We start from the raw sequence: 18,458 nt of genomic DNA, 5'->3' as shown, positions 1-18,458 counted from the left end.
TACAATGCCACTGCAACACTCATTATGGAATTGACGGCGACGCCTTCAAAGACATAGCTGTGAAAAATCGACTTACGAGGGTGCCCCTCAGAAGGCTCTCCTTCAGGGGTTTTGCAGATGTGTCTTAAAGTAGCAATACCGGAACCTACTTGAGGAATTTCATCACTCAGGTGGTCTGGGAGCAACTGCAAACCCTCCAGGCAGACATAGAATACCTCTCTATTTGAACACAACATTGTGATTTGATTATGTTGAAGTGCAGTAAGCGTGCTCACTCCTACGCGAAACGACAGTAATGTCTCCCCATCTTCCCTCTTAGAGCTCGCTATTTCAGTAACGCTGTTTGGAGGCCCACACCAACAGATGGTGGTGGAGAGATGGAGAAGCCAAAAAAACTTCAGTCATCCAATTACTGCAATAACAAGGATGAAACCCCTGTCTTTTTGGGGTCTTCTGTAGGAATGATGCATGTAACCATCCTCAGGGTCACCAGCATATTCCTTCCTACTCAATCTGTGCTGAACCCAGTTCAAAAGACACTGTGCGCCATCTTAAACTTGCCACAAGAAGGAGGACCACAAAACCCTGAGATGGAACAAACATACAGTCATCTAGAGTGACTTCTATTGGTCAATGACAACATGAATTAACACAGTATATTGTGTTCAGATCAGTAGTGAATTAGAATGCGTTAATTTTCCAAAAGACTACTATCAGTTGAGTTCAGTGAAAAACATAGATACAAATTTAATCAAATACAAAATGTATACTTTTCTATCTCCTGGAGCTTCCAGATATTTTTGAACAATTTATAAGCTGGTTCATCTGTTTTCACTGAGAAATTATACCATAATATTAAGAAATTATATTATACAATGCAAGGATCCAAATCTGATACTCTGTGTCACCAATTCTGGAAAAGCAACACAATACCTCATTCTTAAAAAGAGTACAGGAATAGGATTCTTCCAAATTCATACTTTCAAACATTGCATAGTGCTTTTTTAAATGCAAAAGAAACTCCAGAAATATTACGGACATAACAGAAGATGAAATCCTCCAAAAAAGTCCTTTTGCCTATCAAATCTGTTAATGTGAAGGATGAATCATGCAATGCACAGGACTGTGCAATTAATTAAATATGACCTTCCTCTACCTGCTCAGCACTGTGATTCCCTGTTCTCTGTTCCGTCTTCCCTCATTTGGCAGCAGACTATCCTTAACCCCTGCTGAATATGAATGTGTTGTATCCGAAACAATGATTGGTTCACTGGTAATGATTATTTTAGACAGGAAAAAAACATACAGCAATGAGACAGTGTGCTGTGGATGATGCGTCATATCGAGGATTCTGTCTAGACTGAAAGTCAAGGTCATTTTCACAGAAGAAACAGTGTCAAATAAATCAGTAATACAATAATAAAACAATTCAGCAAAGTCAATTAAGGCAGAAATGTACATTTTATAGTAGCCATGTTAAAAATATTTTTGGGTGGAGTTTTAAGTTTCAACAAGAAAAATCATCACCATTTCACTATCACTGCATTACATACATAGTTGTGATAAAGAATGAAAAAAAAATCTAATTTGTATTCATGTAGCACAGCTATGGAAAAAAAGCCAAAAATATAATATAATGAAGAGCATTAAAATCTCTTGACGTAAAGGTTGCACAAATTTTACACAAATTTTATAAGTATCAAGAAAATAAAATTTTCAGGTCCCCACAAAGATCTGTGAATGCAATAAAAAAAGTAAAAATGGTAAAAGTCTCGTATTTAGTTTGGTTACCTATGGTTAAGGTTAGGGCTGGGTAGGGGTTAAGGTTGTCATTTTGGGATTAGAGTTTTCCCCATAACAATGAATGGAGAGTCCCCACAAAGATATAATTACAAACCTGTGTGTATGTGTGTGTGTGCCTGTGTGTGTGTTTATGTGTGTGTGTGTGTCTCATTTAAAGAACTGATTGCCTCTAAATGGCCAGCTGAGGCAGAACACCAAGATCGTTCTCCAAGACTTGGCTTATATACTGTGATGCACCACGAATTGCGGTCATTGTCTTCCTATTTTTAAAATCTCACTTCTTCCTATTTTTAAAACACCACTAAATAATGAGAGCAATTATGGCTAATTTACAACCATGCCCCCGAAAGGCCATTACAGCTGCTATTTTGGTCCCTCCTATAATCTTTATTTACAAATTCAGCTATTTTTTCAGCCAATAATATGATCCCTTTATCTGATCATTTGTGAAACAAAAGAAACACACAGTTTAACAATAGCCTGACTTTATTGCATATCGGAAAAATCTAGGGGCCTAGTCCTCTTAAAATTTTGCCCACTTTAATGGGGGGGCCACCAATAAATTTTGTGATTATTTCTATGGTTCAGAGTTCACAGTCAGAACAGAAACCACTAACACACTGAGCAGGGCCAAGTTCAAAGCCACAGGTTATGACACAAAACTGATGTTGACTTGTTCTCCAGAAACAGACACTTGAAGAGTAGATAAGCACCATAAGGGCAAGCATCTGTGAGTCTTGTGGAACAGTTAGGGATATCCCATGAAGATATTCCTGATGACTATGCCTCTCCGACATACCTTGACGTTAGTCATTTTGAGCAGGTCAGCAGAAAAGATCTCGATCCACCTGGTGACCTACCTCAGTAAGAGAAACAATCGTGTAATTGTTCTCTTGCACAGAGAAAGTGCCAATTTAGTAATAAGGGTGTTTTACTATTAAGAGAGTATAAATAGAGACACAGTCCAAAGACATGCAGATTACAGTAGGTCGACTGGCTACTCTAAATTGCCCATAGGTGTGAATGTGAGTGTGTATGGCTGTTTGTCTGTGTTGGCCCTGTGGTGGACTGGCGGCCTGCCCAGGGTGTACCCCGCCTTTCGCCCGATGGTGCTGGGATTGGCTCCAGCTTCCCCGTGACCCAGATGGATACAGAGGTATAGATAATGGATGGATAGATGGATGGATAGAGCACCCAGCATCTTACCTGAAATATACCACTGAATACCGTTAAGGTCACAATACAATGAATCTGGACACCCTGGCTTATATCGGCTTCTGAAACAGTGCATGAAAAACCATAGAAGATGTATCACCAGGAAAGCCATTCCACAGAGATCCTCACCGTTGAATCTCTGACCCTTTAAACATAGACTGTACAACTTTTTTCAACAAACCCAGACACCAAAAGCATTTCCAATGTCATAGTTGTGACTGATCATTTTGCGCTGCATGCACAGGCATACCCACCAAAAGATCATAAGGCCACTAACGTGGATAAAGTCCTGCGTAAGGAAATGTGTTCACAATGGATCACTTGAAAGAATACACTCAGATCATGGATATGACTTTGAGAGTAGACTGATCAAGACCACAGTCTTGTCGGTGGAAATCACATAGACCTACGTAACATTCCCAAGATGATATCAAACCCACGTATAACTGCAGTAGGAATTACTCCACCTGTAATTAATGTTTTAAAATATTTGAGATGATAATATATTGTATATATTTGGTTTTGTCTTACTCATCAGGACTACACAGCTGTCCAGTAAAGGGCTTTAGCCCAGGGTCAGACAGCTCAAAATCAAAAAAGGCCAGAACCACCTGACAAGGAAATATCTAACCATAATTCTGATGAAGACAACAGGGATTTGCTGTCATACGTTCAGACAGACCACAAGCTGTCATACACAAAGGAATGGTCAATCAGTTCTGTGAGAGTGCAAAGTCTGAAGATACATGTAGACCTGTCTACTGGCATCATCCTTTGGCTACTTACATAAAAAGCTCATTTGTAAAATTTAAATTGTGATTAACTCTTTACAGGTATGCAATTCTAATTGCTAAGTGCCTAGTGACTATTGATAATGGTCACTGCAGAACCATTACACGTGCAGTTGGTTAAACTGTTGGCTCTAAATTGCCCAGAATGTGTCAATGCCTGTGTTTGACTTCGTGCCCGGCAATGAACTGTCAGCCCATGCACAGTGCCCTTGTGCCCTTGTGCCCTGTGCTTCCTGGCTCACCACAACCCATATGTTAGGTAGACTAACTTGTAGACAGATTGATAGATGCGTCCCTCAGTATTGACTTGAGCCTATTTGTGCTTATAAAGGCTTCCATCTAATGAACTGTGGAGGACATAGTTTTTGGTATTTGAGGAGTTATTCGTTGGCTGCTTCAGCTTCCCTTTCAATACAGTATGACAGCTAATTACACAATTACACTGAGCGTGGAAAACATTCGTGACGTCTGCTCTTTCCTTGAAATTAGACTGACCGAATTAATTCAGGTGAAAGCTATTATCCCTAATTGATTTTAACTGTTAAATCCTCTTAAGTCGGTGTTATTTAAGAAGAGGAGGCAGTGTGAAAAATGATTTTTAAATAAACATGAACATTGTGCAAGAGGGACATGGGAAAAAAATAAGTGTTGTTGAAAACAGCTGCTACATTACTGTGCTTTTTCAGCACAGCAGTGTCCAGTTTGTGTCTGAAATCAGCCATCAGCCACAATTCCATTGGTCGGAAATAGCTTACCGATGATAAACATACCGAAATGGAAAATTCTGGTTATTGCATCAGCCTTAATAGCAACACATCACATAAACAGCATTGTGAGATCATATCTGAAACACTTCTAAACAAAAAAAAAATAATCTGGAAAGTTGTTATAAAAATGTGGAAATCTGTCATTTTCTTCAAGTACATTGTGCTCCACCATAAGTGACTGTAATTGAACCATGTCATACATAGCAAAGTGTTCTTTTCTCACACATAAAAGACTAGCTTTTCTTTTTGGAATGGGGTCTAAATTCACCCGCGGCCAGAAATGTATTGAAATGTCAGACATCAACATACAAGTGTCACACTCTCTCAGGTCAAAAAAGGCTGGACTCTTCATTAAAACGACATGACTTGCATCAGATGACATTCTTGTATTATGCTCCAATTCTAAGGAAACTTTCCATACATCTTTTATAGGTATCAAAGGAAAAATTCCGACAAAAAATCCCCAAAAGTACGTTTTCTTTGAATATTTCAAAAGCAGTAATTTATATTAAAGTACATAAAATTACACTAGAATGCTATATAAAACATAACCACACTGTCAGACAAAGCAGAGAGATGACCTGTCAGTCAGAAATAATTAATCAGAATCCACCGAATCATCTTTCCCACTCCATCACTTTTGTTGGGCCAGTAAAGTGTTGCAGGACATTGTGCAGCTAAATCAGGCAGCATGTTTAAGATCCCAGGGAGTTTGTACCTGAAGGCAAGCTGGAGCTTGACCATGGGGCTTGTTGACGTCTACAGCCACAAGCTGCCAGCCGCCAGCGGCATCTTCATGGAACATCTGAGGACAGAGAGGGAACCGCATTTGGCTTATTGGTGTATGTTCCACATTCAGCAATTTATAGCACCAGGATAACCACACCCACATACGAGTTTATTGTTCAAGCATCTGATTAACATAGCGACCATGTCACTGGCTGCGTTTCAAACCACATACTTCACTGCTTTCCAGTAGGTATAATGATAATAATTCTTACTGATAACATAATTCTATGATACATTATTACTTTAAGGTTGCTCATATGTAATAAGATATTACATTTATAGATTTAAGAGTCTCCTGTATCATAACACGCTGCACGGCACTTACAAATCCTTGTCTGGTTGCATTCATCTCTCTCACCTCTCTCTTTGCATGGGACTATTCAGAAGACAGATATGTAAAACTAGGACGTGTTGCAATACTGAAACATGCTGCTAATTAAACATTAGTGTTAAGGTCCAATCTTGAGTTAAACGCATTTCTGTAGGTTAACAATATACCAGTTATATGTCATTTAAATTCCAAATTAAAAGACACCACTAACATAATTTTTATATCAGTAAAGAACGAAAAATAACAAAACTCATCATCGACAAACTCAGTTAAGGCACCATGTGCTATACTATCCGTGTAGAAAAGCCCCCATATCTTTACTGTTTACAATCAACATGATTTTATTGGTTAACACAGGTTTAATTCTGTTATCGTATTGCACAATGAGTCCCCCCGCTACCCTTTCTAAGCAACCTATTCCAATCAATGTTGGTCAATCCACATCCTGACTTTGCTCCAAGAAATTGTGCTGGTGGATGGCGCTATACAGTGAACACTATTTCAGACTTCTTCGGTGTTGGCCAGGGTTTGGCAACCATTTTTCCTAAATATCTGAGCCGCAATGGGCAGAGACGGGGGTTTGAGATACGACTTTTTAAATGTGATATGGATATATATGCATTTACCACAAAAAAAGTACTTACAAAAAATAAAGAAAACCAATTTCACTCGGACACGTAACAGCACAAAGGTGACTAATATTACAACACATTTCAGTTTTGTAGCTACAGTCTTCACTCTCATCCCTTCTTTCGTTCGGCTCTGCAGTCGTCTGCCCTTCACTCTCCACTTCACTACTGCTGTACTGACGAGCAGCGCAAATGTAGTCACAACTCAGCTGGCTACAATATGTAAATCGGAGAAAATATAATATTTGTTACGAAAACATATGAAGGTGTGGTGGCGATTTACTGCAAAAAGTATATGGATGAATTAGGAATCCCAATAATCGGTGAAGCGTACATCCAGCCTCAGGTACTGAAGAAAACTGAAAGTACACCATTTGACCGGAGACGTAATATCGTCGTAGATAATGACTTTGAGGAAGATGTAAATTATACAGTTAAGACATCACAGAAGCGCGCGACGGACCGCCTCATTCACATAAAGCTAAAGAAATATCTAAATGAAAAATAATAATATTAACCCATAAATAAATCATTTATATTTACAAAAGCATTATCATAATATGTTAAGACATGAAAATGTGAACGCGCTTATCGTTCTGAGAAGAGCCGCAGTCACGTGGTCAAAGAGCCACATGTGGCTCGTGAGTCACAGGTTGCCGACCTCTGGTTTCTTAGGATTTATAATTTCTGCTGTGTTTGGGATGCATATAAATTATTTGTAAATACTTCTTGAATTATGCTGATTGTCACTGCTAAGCTTAACGTTTGCTTATTTCCTTGCCTTTTAGTTGCCAATCAGCAGATATCAGTAAATTCTGTGTAAACTACCGCAACGTTACCTGCTTTCAGGCCTTATTTTCGGGTCTTACTGTATCTTCTAAATAATGTCGCACTTTACGTCATTGTATCCTTGTTGAACTGCCCTGTGTGCCTTTAATTGCCCCTCGGGGACAAATAAAGTTATTTTGAATTGAATTGAATTGAATTGAATTGAATTGAATTATTTGTGCATGTTAAGTTTAAACAAGGAATAAACCACAATGAGGTGTGTGGTGATGAATGAATGAGTGTTACATTTATATAGCACTTTTCAAGACACCCAACGCGCTTTACAGAGCCAATGGGGAGCCAATTCAACTGCCAACCCTATGTACCACCCACCTGGATGATGTGATGGCAACCATTCTGTGGCATACACTCGCCACTAAGGGGGTGGAGGGGCAGGAGAGAATTCACCCATTGGATAAAGGGGATAAGTAGGAGGCCAGATTTGAAAGGGCTATAGTGCGTAATTTCAACCAGGACATCAAGGGACCACCCCTACTCTTTTGAAAGATGCCCAGGGATCTTCTATGGCCTCAGAATGTCAGGACCATAGTACTACATCTCATTCAAAGGATGGCACCATTTTTACAGCACCGTGTCCCAGACACTGCGCTGGGGCATTGGGATCCACACAGACCATAGGATGGGCTAACACTTACACTTTAGCTTTCCCAGTTGGTTTCGAATCCATGTACTGGCCAGGTTAAAACCTGCTAAGCTTCAAATGGATTGCCTAGTCTGAACTACAGGTGGTATTACACGAAAATAATCAACAACTTGGTGTAATGTGGCCTGACAAACAGCGGAGGGCCACTAACCAATTGTAGTTGATTATTTTGATATAACCACACACCTCAAACTAGTTTATCCCGCTTATACCATAGCTAATGGGTAAAAAATAATAATAGAACAAACTAGTCAATTTTTCAGAAGGAGATTATTTGAATTAGCATAAAATAATTTTCCAATGTGCTCTTAAAAATTCAGTCCCTATAACAGGGGTGGGCAGTCATATCCGCAAAGGGCCAGTGTGTTTTTGGGATGACCTTTAAGGCAGCTGTTCAAACCCAGGTGTGAGGATTCTTCAGGGAATCAGTCCTCTAATTAGTAATCTAATTAGGGAGCTGCAGTGAAAATCCGCACACTCACCGGCCCTTTGCGGATAAGACTGCCCGCCCCTGTCCTATAAGGATAGAACGTCGAGTTCAGCACTCACTGGAAGCAGCGGTTACCAACAGACAGGAGCTTGCATTTTGAAAACCAAGGAAAATTATTCATATAAGAATGATTGCTTATTTATGAGTAAAAAGTCATACAGGTTTTTATAGCAACATGTTTAATAAAACATTAAAATGCGTAATATAAAATTGTTACTAGGCTGCCAGAACTACCCGCGCAGCTACACGAATATAATCAATACCCACATGACATCTCTGAATCAATAAGAAAATAGCATTTACCAAGGCCAAAAAAGTAATAAATTCATACAGAGGGTCCTTGATATATGTTGTACCGACAAGTCAATCTGCATACATCATTGATTAATTAGGGACATTTATGTCATTCTTGCAAAATTTTTGTATGAATTTTTATTGGCTGCAAATCGCCTTATTGGAAGTCACAAGCTGGAAAGTACAGTCCATGCTATACCTGGAATACGGTACAAGTCCTGGCCAGCGGTGGTCAAGTTGTACTGTATAAATGACTATAAGCTAGTTGGTATATTGGACATTTATGACGCAAAAATACTTGGTTGCAAGCAGTAGAAGCTAGACCCATTCTACAAGAATAAAGTCAAAGAACCTCGACGGTTAATCACAGAAGAAGCAAAAACTTCAGCTACAGGTGCAGCAACCTCAAGTTCTGAGGAGGAACAGTTGTAGGAAAAGTATCTCTCTCATAACACGTTAGTTCAATAGAAAATGTATGCCTGATATATATTTTTTGCTATAATGCTATAAGTCATGCGTTTTAGTAATTATATATTGTAATTTAGTAATTATATGAAATTCTATAGTAAACTGTTGCGGAAGTAGAGTACGTGGCTTAATCTGGGAACAGCGTCCACATCGAATCATGTGACCATATGACAATGTTGTTTGGAAACTGCTCTTAGTGTACAGGAATGATGTATTCAATGAAAGTTTGCAGAGTTATGGTTTCTTGTGGTTTGATTTTTAAATATGTTTATGCTGGGTCAATAAAGACCTGAGGTACATACACAAGAATTAGAAAAAGTTATAAATACATATTGGAAGCGATTCATATCTTTAAGTTCTCATCCTTACTTTAGAATATAGACCAGTTAATATTTTGATGGAATCTCATGTGGTAATGCTGCGTCACATGTTTTAAACCTATCACACACTGAATAATGAACTGAAGCTTGACTTTTAAAAAATTATATCGCAAATCAAATCGCGATATAAATCGTGACTAGATATTTTCCCCAAATCATTCAGCCCTAATAAAAAGCGTATTAAATGGAGACTGTTCCTTATTGTGTTAATATTGCTTCACATTGTGACCTTGTGTGTGTTTTTAAACAGTTTTTTTAATTTGCTTTACAAAGAAATAATTCAAAAACGGGAGTTTATAGGAACAAGGAATGTGGGTGTGGAATTATTTATTACTAGTGCGACACCGGGCAGATACCAGAGTGATTCCAGCTCTTCCACCTTCATTATGATTTGTTTTTAAAACATATTCCCAGAAGTATTTTTGGGAACAATGTTTCCATGCACAAGACCAATGCATGTCTGACAGGTATGCCAAGTTCTGGTCCCTTGTAGACAAACATTTGGGATGTGGTGGCTTAATAGTTAGGGGAGTGCACTTGTAATTGAAAGATTGCTGGTTCAAATCCCCAACCAGCAAGACACCACTGAGGTACCCTGAGCAAGGTACTGCCCCCAGGCACTGAATTAGCCGCCCCCTGCTATGTCATGACATCACATATGGGTTAAATGCAAAGAGAACATATTTCCCTGTGGTGTGTCAACACTGATCACTAAAACATACACAAGAACACATGCTTTGCTCACTGATGGACTAAAAAGCCATAATCCATATGTGAAGAAAACACGTCCAGTGTTATATGCATGAAGCCCATGTTCCCTAATTAGTTTTGAGGCAACAGTAAAATGAAAGAGGACAATGCAAGTTTTAAAAAAGGTAAAATAAAAAGACAAGCACCACTTCTACTGAACTGTACTAGTCACTTTGTTGTTAATACAGTTATCTTCTTAAGGAGGCTCAGAAAATTAATTCCATATTAAAACATGATTGCTTAGTGGTGTGGTTTGAAAACTCCACCAATATTTTATCAGCTCAATCCCTCTGGATTGCCTTAAATCCATTTTTATTACATGAGATCAAAGCAAGGAACTTAAGCCTTATTGTTTCACACTAAATAACTGACAGCTTTTTATGCTGCTTTAATTACTTTTTTAATAGAAGACTTTGGCAATTTGATTTTAATTAGAGAGGCTAATTATTTAAAAAAAGAAAAACAAAAGGCTCTGTGCCAAAGGGCATTTTAACCAGGACATCAAGGATCAAGAATATTTGCATACACTACATTCATTCATTTTATACTATATAAACCAAAAAAGTTCTAATTTAAAACTAGTCTGAGCAGTATACAATATGTGCAACATACTGTAATAATTATTCATTATTGGTTATCAGTGAAGAATAGTATAGCCTGGAAACCAATTACCTTAACATTCCAGCAAAGTAATACAACCTAGTACTAATAAAAACTACAAAAAAAATCACTTCTCAGAATTAATTTGTTCCCCTCCATAAGGTTTGGTATAGATTGATTTTCTCTGCTTATTTTCTTGCAACTCGGACCACAGTTCTGTTAAAATTAGCTTAAAATACTGATTCTTGATTCATCATTCCATTTTAAATTATGGAATTACAGTAATATAATAAATATACAATGGTAATACTGCTACTTTTACTTCACATAAGGAACTATGGGTGATGAAGTATATCATCTAAGTATCTTTAGCAAGATTAGTTAGGCTATTAACACCAATATTTTAAATTATTGTTTTATCAGTAATTATCCATAACACTAGTGAAATCAACAACACTAAGCAACATCCGTAAGTGGTCTGTGCAGTGATCCCTTATCAGAAAACTGCATTCTTGCTTCGTAAGTACTAGCGGTGTAAATGCATACTGGCTATAAAGTGTCTTCTGTAGTGTGCCAGTATTTTCATGCCCGGGAAATTTGCACACAGTGTTAGTAGAGTTTTCAATTTCCAGACAATGTAAGCCTCAGGAATTTGAAGAGACAGGACCCTTCTGTTCTCGCAAGCAAATCAGAAGTGTTAGTGTCAGCGACACAACTACTCCTTATTTTGTAAAATAAAGTTCAACTCACATGGAGCTAAACACATCACCAGCAAGACTGTCGATATTGTGGTGGACGGCTGACTTGTTCATGTAATGAAGACAGTCATATAATAAGCGAAACCTAAAATGTTACCTTAATACCGGCCAAACCCACCCTACACACTCTCCTCATCCGTCCAGAAAAGTCTTTATTAAAAGACCAACTACAGGTACAACTTTCACAACTTTCACATATCCCATCTCACTCTCCTCGTGACACACACACACACATAAACACACATACACACACACATGTATATATAGCCACAAATGACTACACAGAGATGATGTGAATGATGATTATCTCAGAGATCTGAACTACTTTGACAAGGGACAAATTGTCAAGGCCAGATGACTAGGTCGGAGCATCTCCGAAATGGCAAGGCGTGTGTGGTGCTCCGAGTGGTGAGTATCTACCGACAGCGGTCAGAGGAAGGAAAAGCCATGAATGGGCGACAGATGTCAGGCACCCATGGCTCATTGACGTGCGGGGGCAACAGAGGATGTCCTGTCTGGTACAGAGTGACAGATGGGCTACTGTTGCACAACTGATGGAAAATTTTTATGCTGTGCATACGGGGCTGTGCAGCACAGACCAGTGACTGTGCCCATGCTTGCCCATCTTCACTGGCAAAGTGGATCAAGTGGAAGAAGTTTGCCTGGTCCATTGAGTCCCATTCCCTTTGACATCATGTGGGCGGGCAGGTACGAAATGGCTGTAGAGAGATTGTGATCCTCTGGGCAATGTTGTGCTGGGAAACCCTAAGCCCAGCCATTCATGTGGTGGATACATTGACACATGACACCTATTGTGACATCACTGCAGACCATGTACACACATTCATGGTAACAGTATTCTTCAATGGCAGAGACATCTGTCAACGTTATAATCTGCCCTGCCAAACTGAGTGAATTGCTCAGTAATGGTTTGCATAACATGGCAAGGAGATCAAGGTGTTGCCCTGACTGCCAAATTCTCCAGATCCGAATCATCTCTGAGGATGGAAGTCCGATCTGCAGCAGCTCCAGCTCACATCTTAGGGGACTTAAATGATCTGCTGCTGATATCTTGGTGCCAAATACCACAAGACACATTCAGGGGTCTTGTTTAATCCATGCCACGGTGCATCATGGCTGTTTCAGCAGCACAAAAAAGGAGATATTGCGAATGGACAAGGCGAAAAGACGTCGCGGGTTTGGCGGTTCGTTTAGCAGTTTATAGTCCGACACACAGCAGACTGGTGCTGGAGCACTGGTGCCAGTTGGAAATACTGAGAACTTATTTCACCACTTGAAGCTCTGTCAACCAGTAGAAAATACAGAATGCAAATGCTTGCAGTCACATAAAAACAGCAGTTAGAGTTTCCACTTTCATTCTGAAGAAATATGGTACAAATCACATCCTGTCTTGGTCAAATATGAGACACAGTATTTTATGTTTCATCACGGGACAGGTCAAACCCGTCCTCTGGAACAAGTGGTGAGGCAATCAGGGAAAAAAGCCTACCATCATTTTCTTGGCTTATGTGTGTTAAGTCATTTATTTTTGTATGAATTATTTCTTGAAAATAGATTTTGGTTTAAAGTATATTCAATTTGTTTTAGGAGCAATTCTAAGGGAATATGTGGATTCAAACCTAGGACCTCTCGCACCCAAAGCAAGAATCATACCCCTAGACCAACAAGCCAACATAACAAGCTAACAAATAATACTATTTTAATTATCATCCAGTGACTGAAAGAGCTTTGTCAGAAATGTCTGAAACCTGAAGTAATTGCTGATTATGAAATAATGACAAATGCAAAGCCAATAAACACAAAAACCTACAAAACCAGCAGTTATTACACATTTACAGTAGGAGTTCCCCACAATTTACTACATTTCCATAGTGTGATTTGTTTAATAATTACCTTGATTGTTATAAGGTAGCTAATTAATACCTGCTTATTAGCAACAATATCTCATTTCCATTTTGTACTATTTTCAATACCCTGCCCCCATATTTGGTGATTTTGCTACTGCTAACCACACATGTACGGTTGATAAATACCTGTGTGGTGGCTGTTGACGTTGTGCTGCTTCTAGACCCCCACATCTGCTGAAACTGGACCCGGATCTCTGCAAACGTCTCGATTATGACAGCGATGAACACATTCTGAGGGCAGAGAGCAGGACACTTCAATAGTTAAGCAGTCTTGGGCTCATCGTTACCTTATTTAGCATCTTTCCTGCTGCTGAAACTGCGACATAAATGCATTAGCAGCCCAGTATTTATTACAGCTTTAACACAAAAGATTTTATTGTAAAATGGTGACATAAATTCTAATAAATTAACAAATAAATAAATAAATAACAGACAAAACTTCTCCAAGATGTTCCAAAACGATGGGGCAGCCCTTCTGTCTTACAGTCTGGATACATTTTATGCGATCATAACACATATTATGTTACATGAAAAATAAATAGGCTCCTTTTTATCGTAAGTAGAATCCGAATAGGAGGAAACATCATCCATACCTTGACCAGCCAGGCAAGAAAGAAGATAAGTGTGATGAAGTAGAAGTAGGATCGCCAACGAGGGAAGCTGTCGATGGCTCTGTACATGAGGAACACCCATCCTTCCTGAGATGCAGCTTCATACACTGTGAATATGCTGGTGCCTTAAATATAGAGAAGAAAAAAACTCAGAATGCATCCTAATTTATTTCACTATCAAGCAATAGTTCTATATTATCTGAACCCTGCACATATTTGGGAGCAAAGTCTTTGAATTTTGCGATGCACTGTAATACTACTCTTCCAGGTATGCAAAGAAAATCATGTTGTACCCCATGATTATTCAAATTATATATCTATACACACACACACACAAAGTTTTATTTACAAGAAACGCTAAAGCCTTATTCTACAACCTTCCAAAGTAGCGGTGCCAGCATGTGAATTTCTGAAATGTAGAATGTCACGTGAAGGGCAATTAATATTCATAAAGGAAGTGCTACCTGATGATCTTTGCCATATGATAATTTTGGGAAATTTCAATATCAATATTCAAAGTTAGCAGCACCAAAGCTAAAAGCACAGCTACTGAAACAATGAAGATACTCTATTCTGTACTGGAAGACGATTTTTCTGCAGATCATTCTGTGCTTATATAAGGACCCATGACACATTTATAATTCATTATTAAATTTGGCCTGCCGATCGATCTTTCATTTTCCACAGAATAAAAATGGATTTAAGCTCAGCAATGTTCCTGTGCAGTTCAGTAGTTGGTCTTTTTGACAGTTTAAACTGGATTGTTCTTCCTGTTTAATAATATCAATAAAATGAATGCTCTGAGGTTATATATCCTTTGTATTCCATTAGTAATGTATAATTATGTTCCCAAATTCATGACTTTTTTCAATAAAGTAGGGATGGGAAATATCATATTGATATTATATCGCAAATGTGCAATAACCACCAGGGCTTCAGATGACAGGGGAAACATTTGGCTGGACACCAGCTATACGGATGTCTATTTAAAAAAAAAAATTCAAATATCACGATGTGAATTTTTGCTAATATTGTACAGCCCTAGTCTACAGTCTCCCTCGCTACCTAATACCGACGTGTTCCAAGAAAAGAAACTATTTGCCTCATAGCACTGGTGGAAAATGTAAACGTAGGCTCACCAACACCATAAAAAAAAATCTCATTATAGCTAAGTATTAACATGCTCACCACTATACAAACATAGCTCACAGTGTTTAGAGATTAAACCCTGACAGTAACAAATGGCTTTTGTTGTCTACCAACCAAGCTCATTGAAGCCACTGTAGCCTAGTTCCTGTCTGCTGAGACCCAGGTCCTTCAGGTTCTTGCACTCGAAGCCAACGGGACACTGGTACCCCTCCCCATCTGGAGAACAATGGGTATCAGGAATGGCCAAGCTGTTCCAGGTTACATTGCTGAAAGGAAATCAAGATAAATCATGAACACATAATAAAAACTAAATGAATCAAACAAAAACAAGAGCATTTAATTGGGATGATTAATTGCAATATTTTAACTAGCAAAAAATGTAAAATATTATGATGACTAGTACAAATTGTTCAAAAGATATTTTGCTCATTTTGTGAGGTAAGCGAGGTAAGCAATGTATTCTGATTCTGCTTTCATTTGCTGGACTGTCTATACTGCAAATGAAGTACGAATTAGCATATAAACGTTAAAATGCATGATAATTTGTTGTCATGTCAGCGCAAATGCATACAAAATACGTACGCATTCACGCTGTTACAACAACGGATTTTTAATCGCTTTTAAAGGTGAATGCGTACTTGCGTACCAGTTATGTCAAACCCTGATTATGTATCAAGCTGGTATTAAATATATATACTACCAAAAAACATTAAAATGTGCAAAAATGGTAGTGTGCTGAAAATAATAAAATTCACCAAAATCCTCATTGTCATAAACTATATATAAAAAGATAAATATACCAATGATATAATTAATATATGCTCTTTCATAAAATCAACACATTTAAACATAGAAGTAATAAAAGTTCACACCAATATAGATAGCTTCAACCGCAAAAGTGTAAATTAGCTAAATTAAAAAAAAAAACTCCCCAGTGTAAAGCTGTAATTGTGCATTAAAAGAAAGACCAAGTAAGTTGAATTCTTACTCTTTCTGTGTGCCATTGGTGACACAATGATGATTAAAGGTGCCAAACATCTGAACTCCCAGAATTCCGTAGAGCAGTAGAAAGAAAAGCAGGAAAATAGACACACTCCAGATCTGCTCTCCAGAGCGCCTGAGGGAAAATAAGCAGTGCACTTCTGAGTACACACTTGTGAAAATAAATACTGAACGTGCATTTAGATCAAATGTATTTGCATGAACTATATCACATACTATGTAATATAGCCCTTACTTTAGAATGTTAGTAATTCGAGAACGTGGCAGCTCGAATCTGAAGTATATCCGGAAGGCACGAATCATTATGAGAGCTCTTGGTATTCGAAGCATTCCCCATGGGGACATCTGGTCCACTATTTCAGCTATCTCAAAGACCTGAGAACACAGACTAAATTCAAGACAAAATTCAACAAAATGATCTAGAGACCAGGGAAAAATATTATTCCTTCATTTACCTGAAGTACAATGGAAACCCACAGGAAAAAAACCATGAAGCCATCAAACATGCACCAGCGGTCCTTGACATACGAGTTATCACCCTGGAAGAAGAGAAAGGATGATCTGCAGGAGATTGTAATGCAGACAGATGGAGATTCCTGGGTCTGCTAGAGGTGCTCTGCATAGCCAGGGTCAGATAAGACAATGCAGAGCAAACTGCGGTCAGCAAATTCCTCATTTTTTGGCGAACTGGATTCTCCATTAGTGGATCACAACCACACACCAGAAGTGATAGGAAACAGGACCGATTGCTTAGCTGTTTAAATAAATACAGTGGTCTGGGCACCCTTGTTTAAAATGGCCGTTACTGTGAGTAGTTAAGTCAGCAGTAGATGAAGTGATCACCAAAAGGCATAAAGTTAAAGACGCATTTCTTTAATATTTTTACCAAAACTACTTTTTTATTTTCATCAATCACAGGTACAAAATGCCAAAAAAAATTTAAAAGGCCTGAAACAAAAGTCTGGGCACTCGACATCTGCAAGACGCACTGCTCTTTTGAGATCTATCCAGATTTTCAAAGGTGTTTGGGTCGGGGGGACTGTGAGGGCCGTGGCATAACCTTCAGCTTGCGCCTCTTGAGGTATTCCATTGGAGATTCTGAGGTGTGGTTTGGATCATTATATTGTTGTAGGACCCATCAGTTTTTTACGGATGGTGTGACGTTTGCTGCTGGAATTTGCTGGCATTTATTCAAATCCATTCTTCCCTCTACCAATGACACGTTCCCTGTGCCGCTGGCTGCACTAGACCAAAGCAATTACCGCCACATTTAATAGTTGGAGAGGTATTATTTTCCTGGAATTCGGCATCCTCCCCCCCCCCCCCCACAAAACATACCTTTCCGCATTGTGGCCATAAAATTCTATTTTGACTTCAGTCCACAGGTCTTGTTTCCAAAATGCATCAGGCTTCTTTAGATGCTCATTTGCAGACTGAGGCGCTGAATTTTGTGGTTAGGATTCATGAAAGGTTTTCTTCTGCTGACTTTACCATGAAGGTCAGATTTGTGTTCAGCTGCTGCTGCACAGTCGAACGGTGCACCACAACACCAGCATCTGCTAAATCTTCCTGGAGGTCTTCTGCAGTCAAACTGGGGTTTTTATTAGCCTTTGCAACAATCCAACAAGCAGTTCTTTCAGAAAGTGTTCATGGTCTTCCAGACCTCAACGTCAGCTCCACCATTTCTGTTAACTGTAACTTTTTTATTAACAATACAAACTGAGGAAACAGCTACCTGGAAAGGCTTTGCTATCTGCGTCTAGCCTTCTCCTGCTTTGTGAGCATCAATTATTTTATTTTTCAGAGTGCTAGGCAGCTGCTTGCAGGTTGGGACAAAGTTTGAGAAGTCAGAGAATTTATGTAGCTTTGCACTTCGTATCAACTGGGGTTTCCCAACAATGACAAGCCATAGTCCTGATGAGGTAATGAAGGTCTTGGACCTTGGTAAACATTATCTGAGACCTCAAATATCTTGGGGTGCCCAATCTTTTGCTTCAGGCGCTTTTCATCGTTTTGGTATTTTGTAACTGTGAAAAACAATGTAATCTTGCTTAAACTAGTAAAGAAATGTGTCATCTTTAACTTTACACCTTTTGGTGATCAGTGCATCTTCTGCTCACTTCACTATTCACATTAATAGACATTTTAAGCAAGGGTACCAAAACTTTTGCATGCCACTGTGTTTGAACATTTCCATGTAATGGTCAAATA

The 18,458-nt window shown here is 38.7% G+C and overlaps 1 protein-coding gene across 4 annotated transcripts in view; it reads right to left on the bottom strand.

Annotated features, from left to right (window-relative positions):
• The window catches only part of nalcn (sodium leak channel, non-selective), a 71,049-nt gene that overhangs the window by 45,892 nt on the left and 6,699 nt on the right, over positions 1-18,458 (bottom strand). For all 4 annotated transcript variants that reach the window (XM_023814762.2, XM_023814614.2, XM_023814679.2 and 1 more), the window contains 7 exons: positions 16,703-16,786; positions 16,483-16,622; positions 16,234-16,362; positions 15,360-15,511; positions 14,079-14,221; positions 13,612-13,716; positions 5,295-5,381 (listed from right to left, as the gene is read on the bottom strand). In XM_023814762.2, coding sequence (XP_023670530.2) covers positions 5,295-5,381; positions 13,612-13,716; positions 14,079-14,221; positions 15,360-15,511; positions 16,234-16,362; positions 16,483-16,622; positions 16,703-16,786 — 840 coding nt within the window. The remainder of the gene's footprint in view (positions 1-5,294; positions 5,382-13,611; positions 13,717-14,078; positions 14,222-15,359; positions 15,512-16,233; positions 16,363-16,482; positions 16,623-16,702; positions 16,787-18,458) is intronic.

The sequence above is a fragment of the Paramormyrops kingsleyae genome, chromosome 1 (assembly GCF_048594095.1).
Source record: "Paramormyrops kingsleyae isolate MSU_618 chromosome 1, PKINGS_0.4, whole genome shotgun sequence".
Classification (NCBI taxonomy): domain Eukaryota; kingdom Metazoa; phylum Chordata; class Actinopteri; order Osteoglossiformes; family Mormyridae; genus Paramormyrops; species Paramormyrops kingsleyae.
Note: the sequence above shows the minus strand (reverse complement) of the source record. Positions and strands in the feature narration are given on the sequence as shown.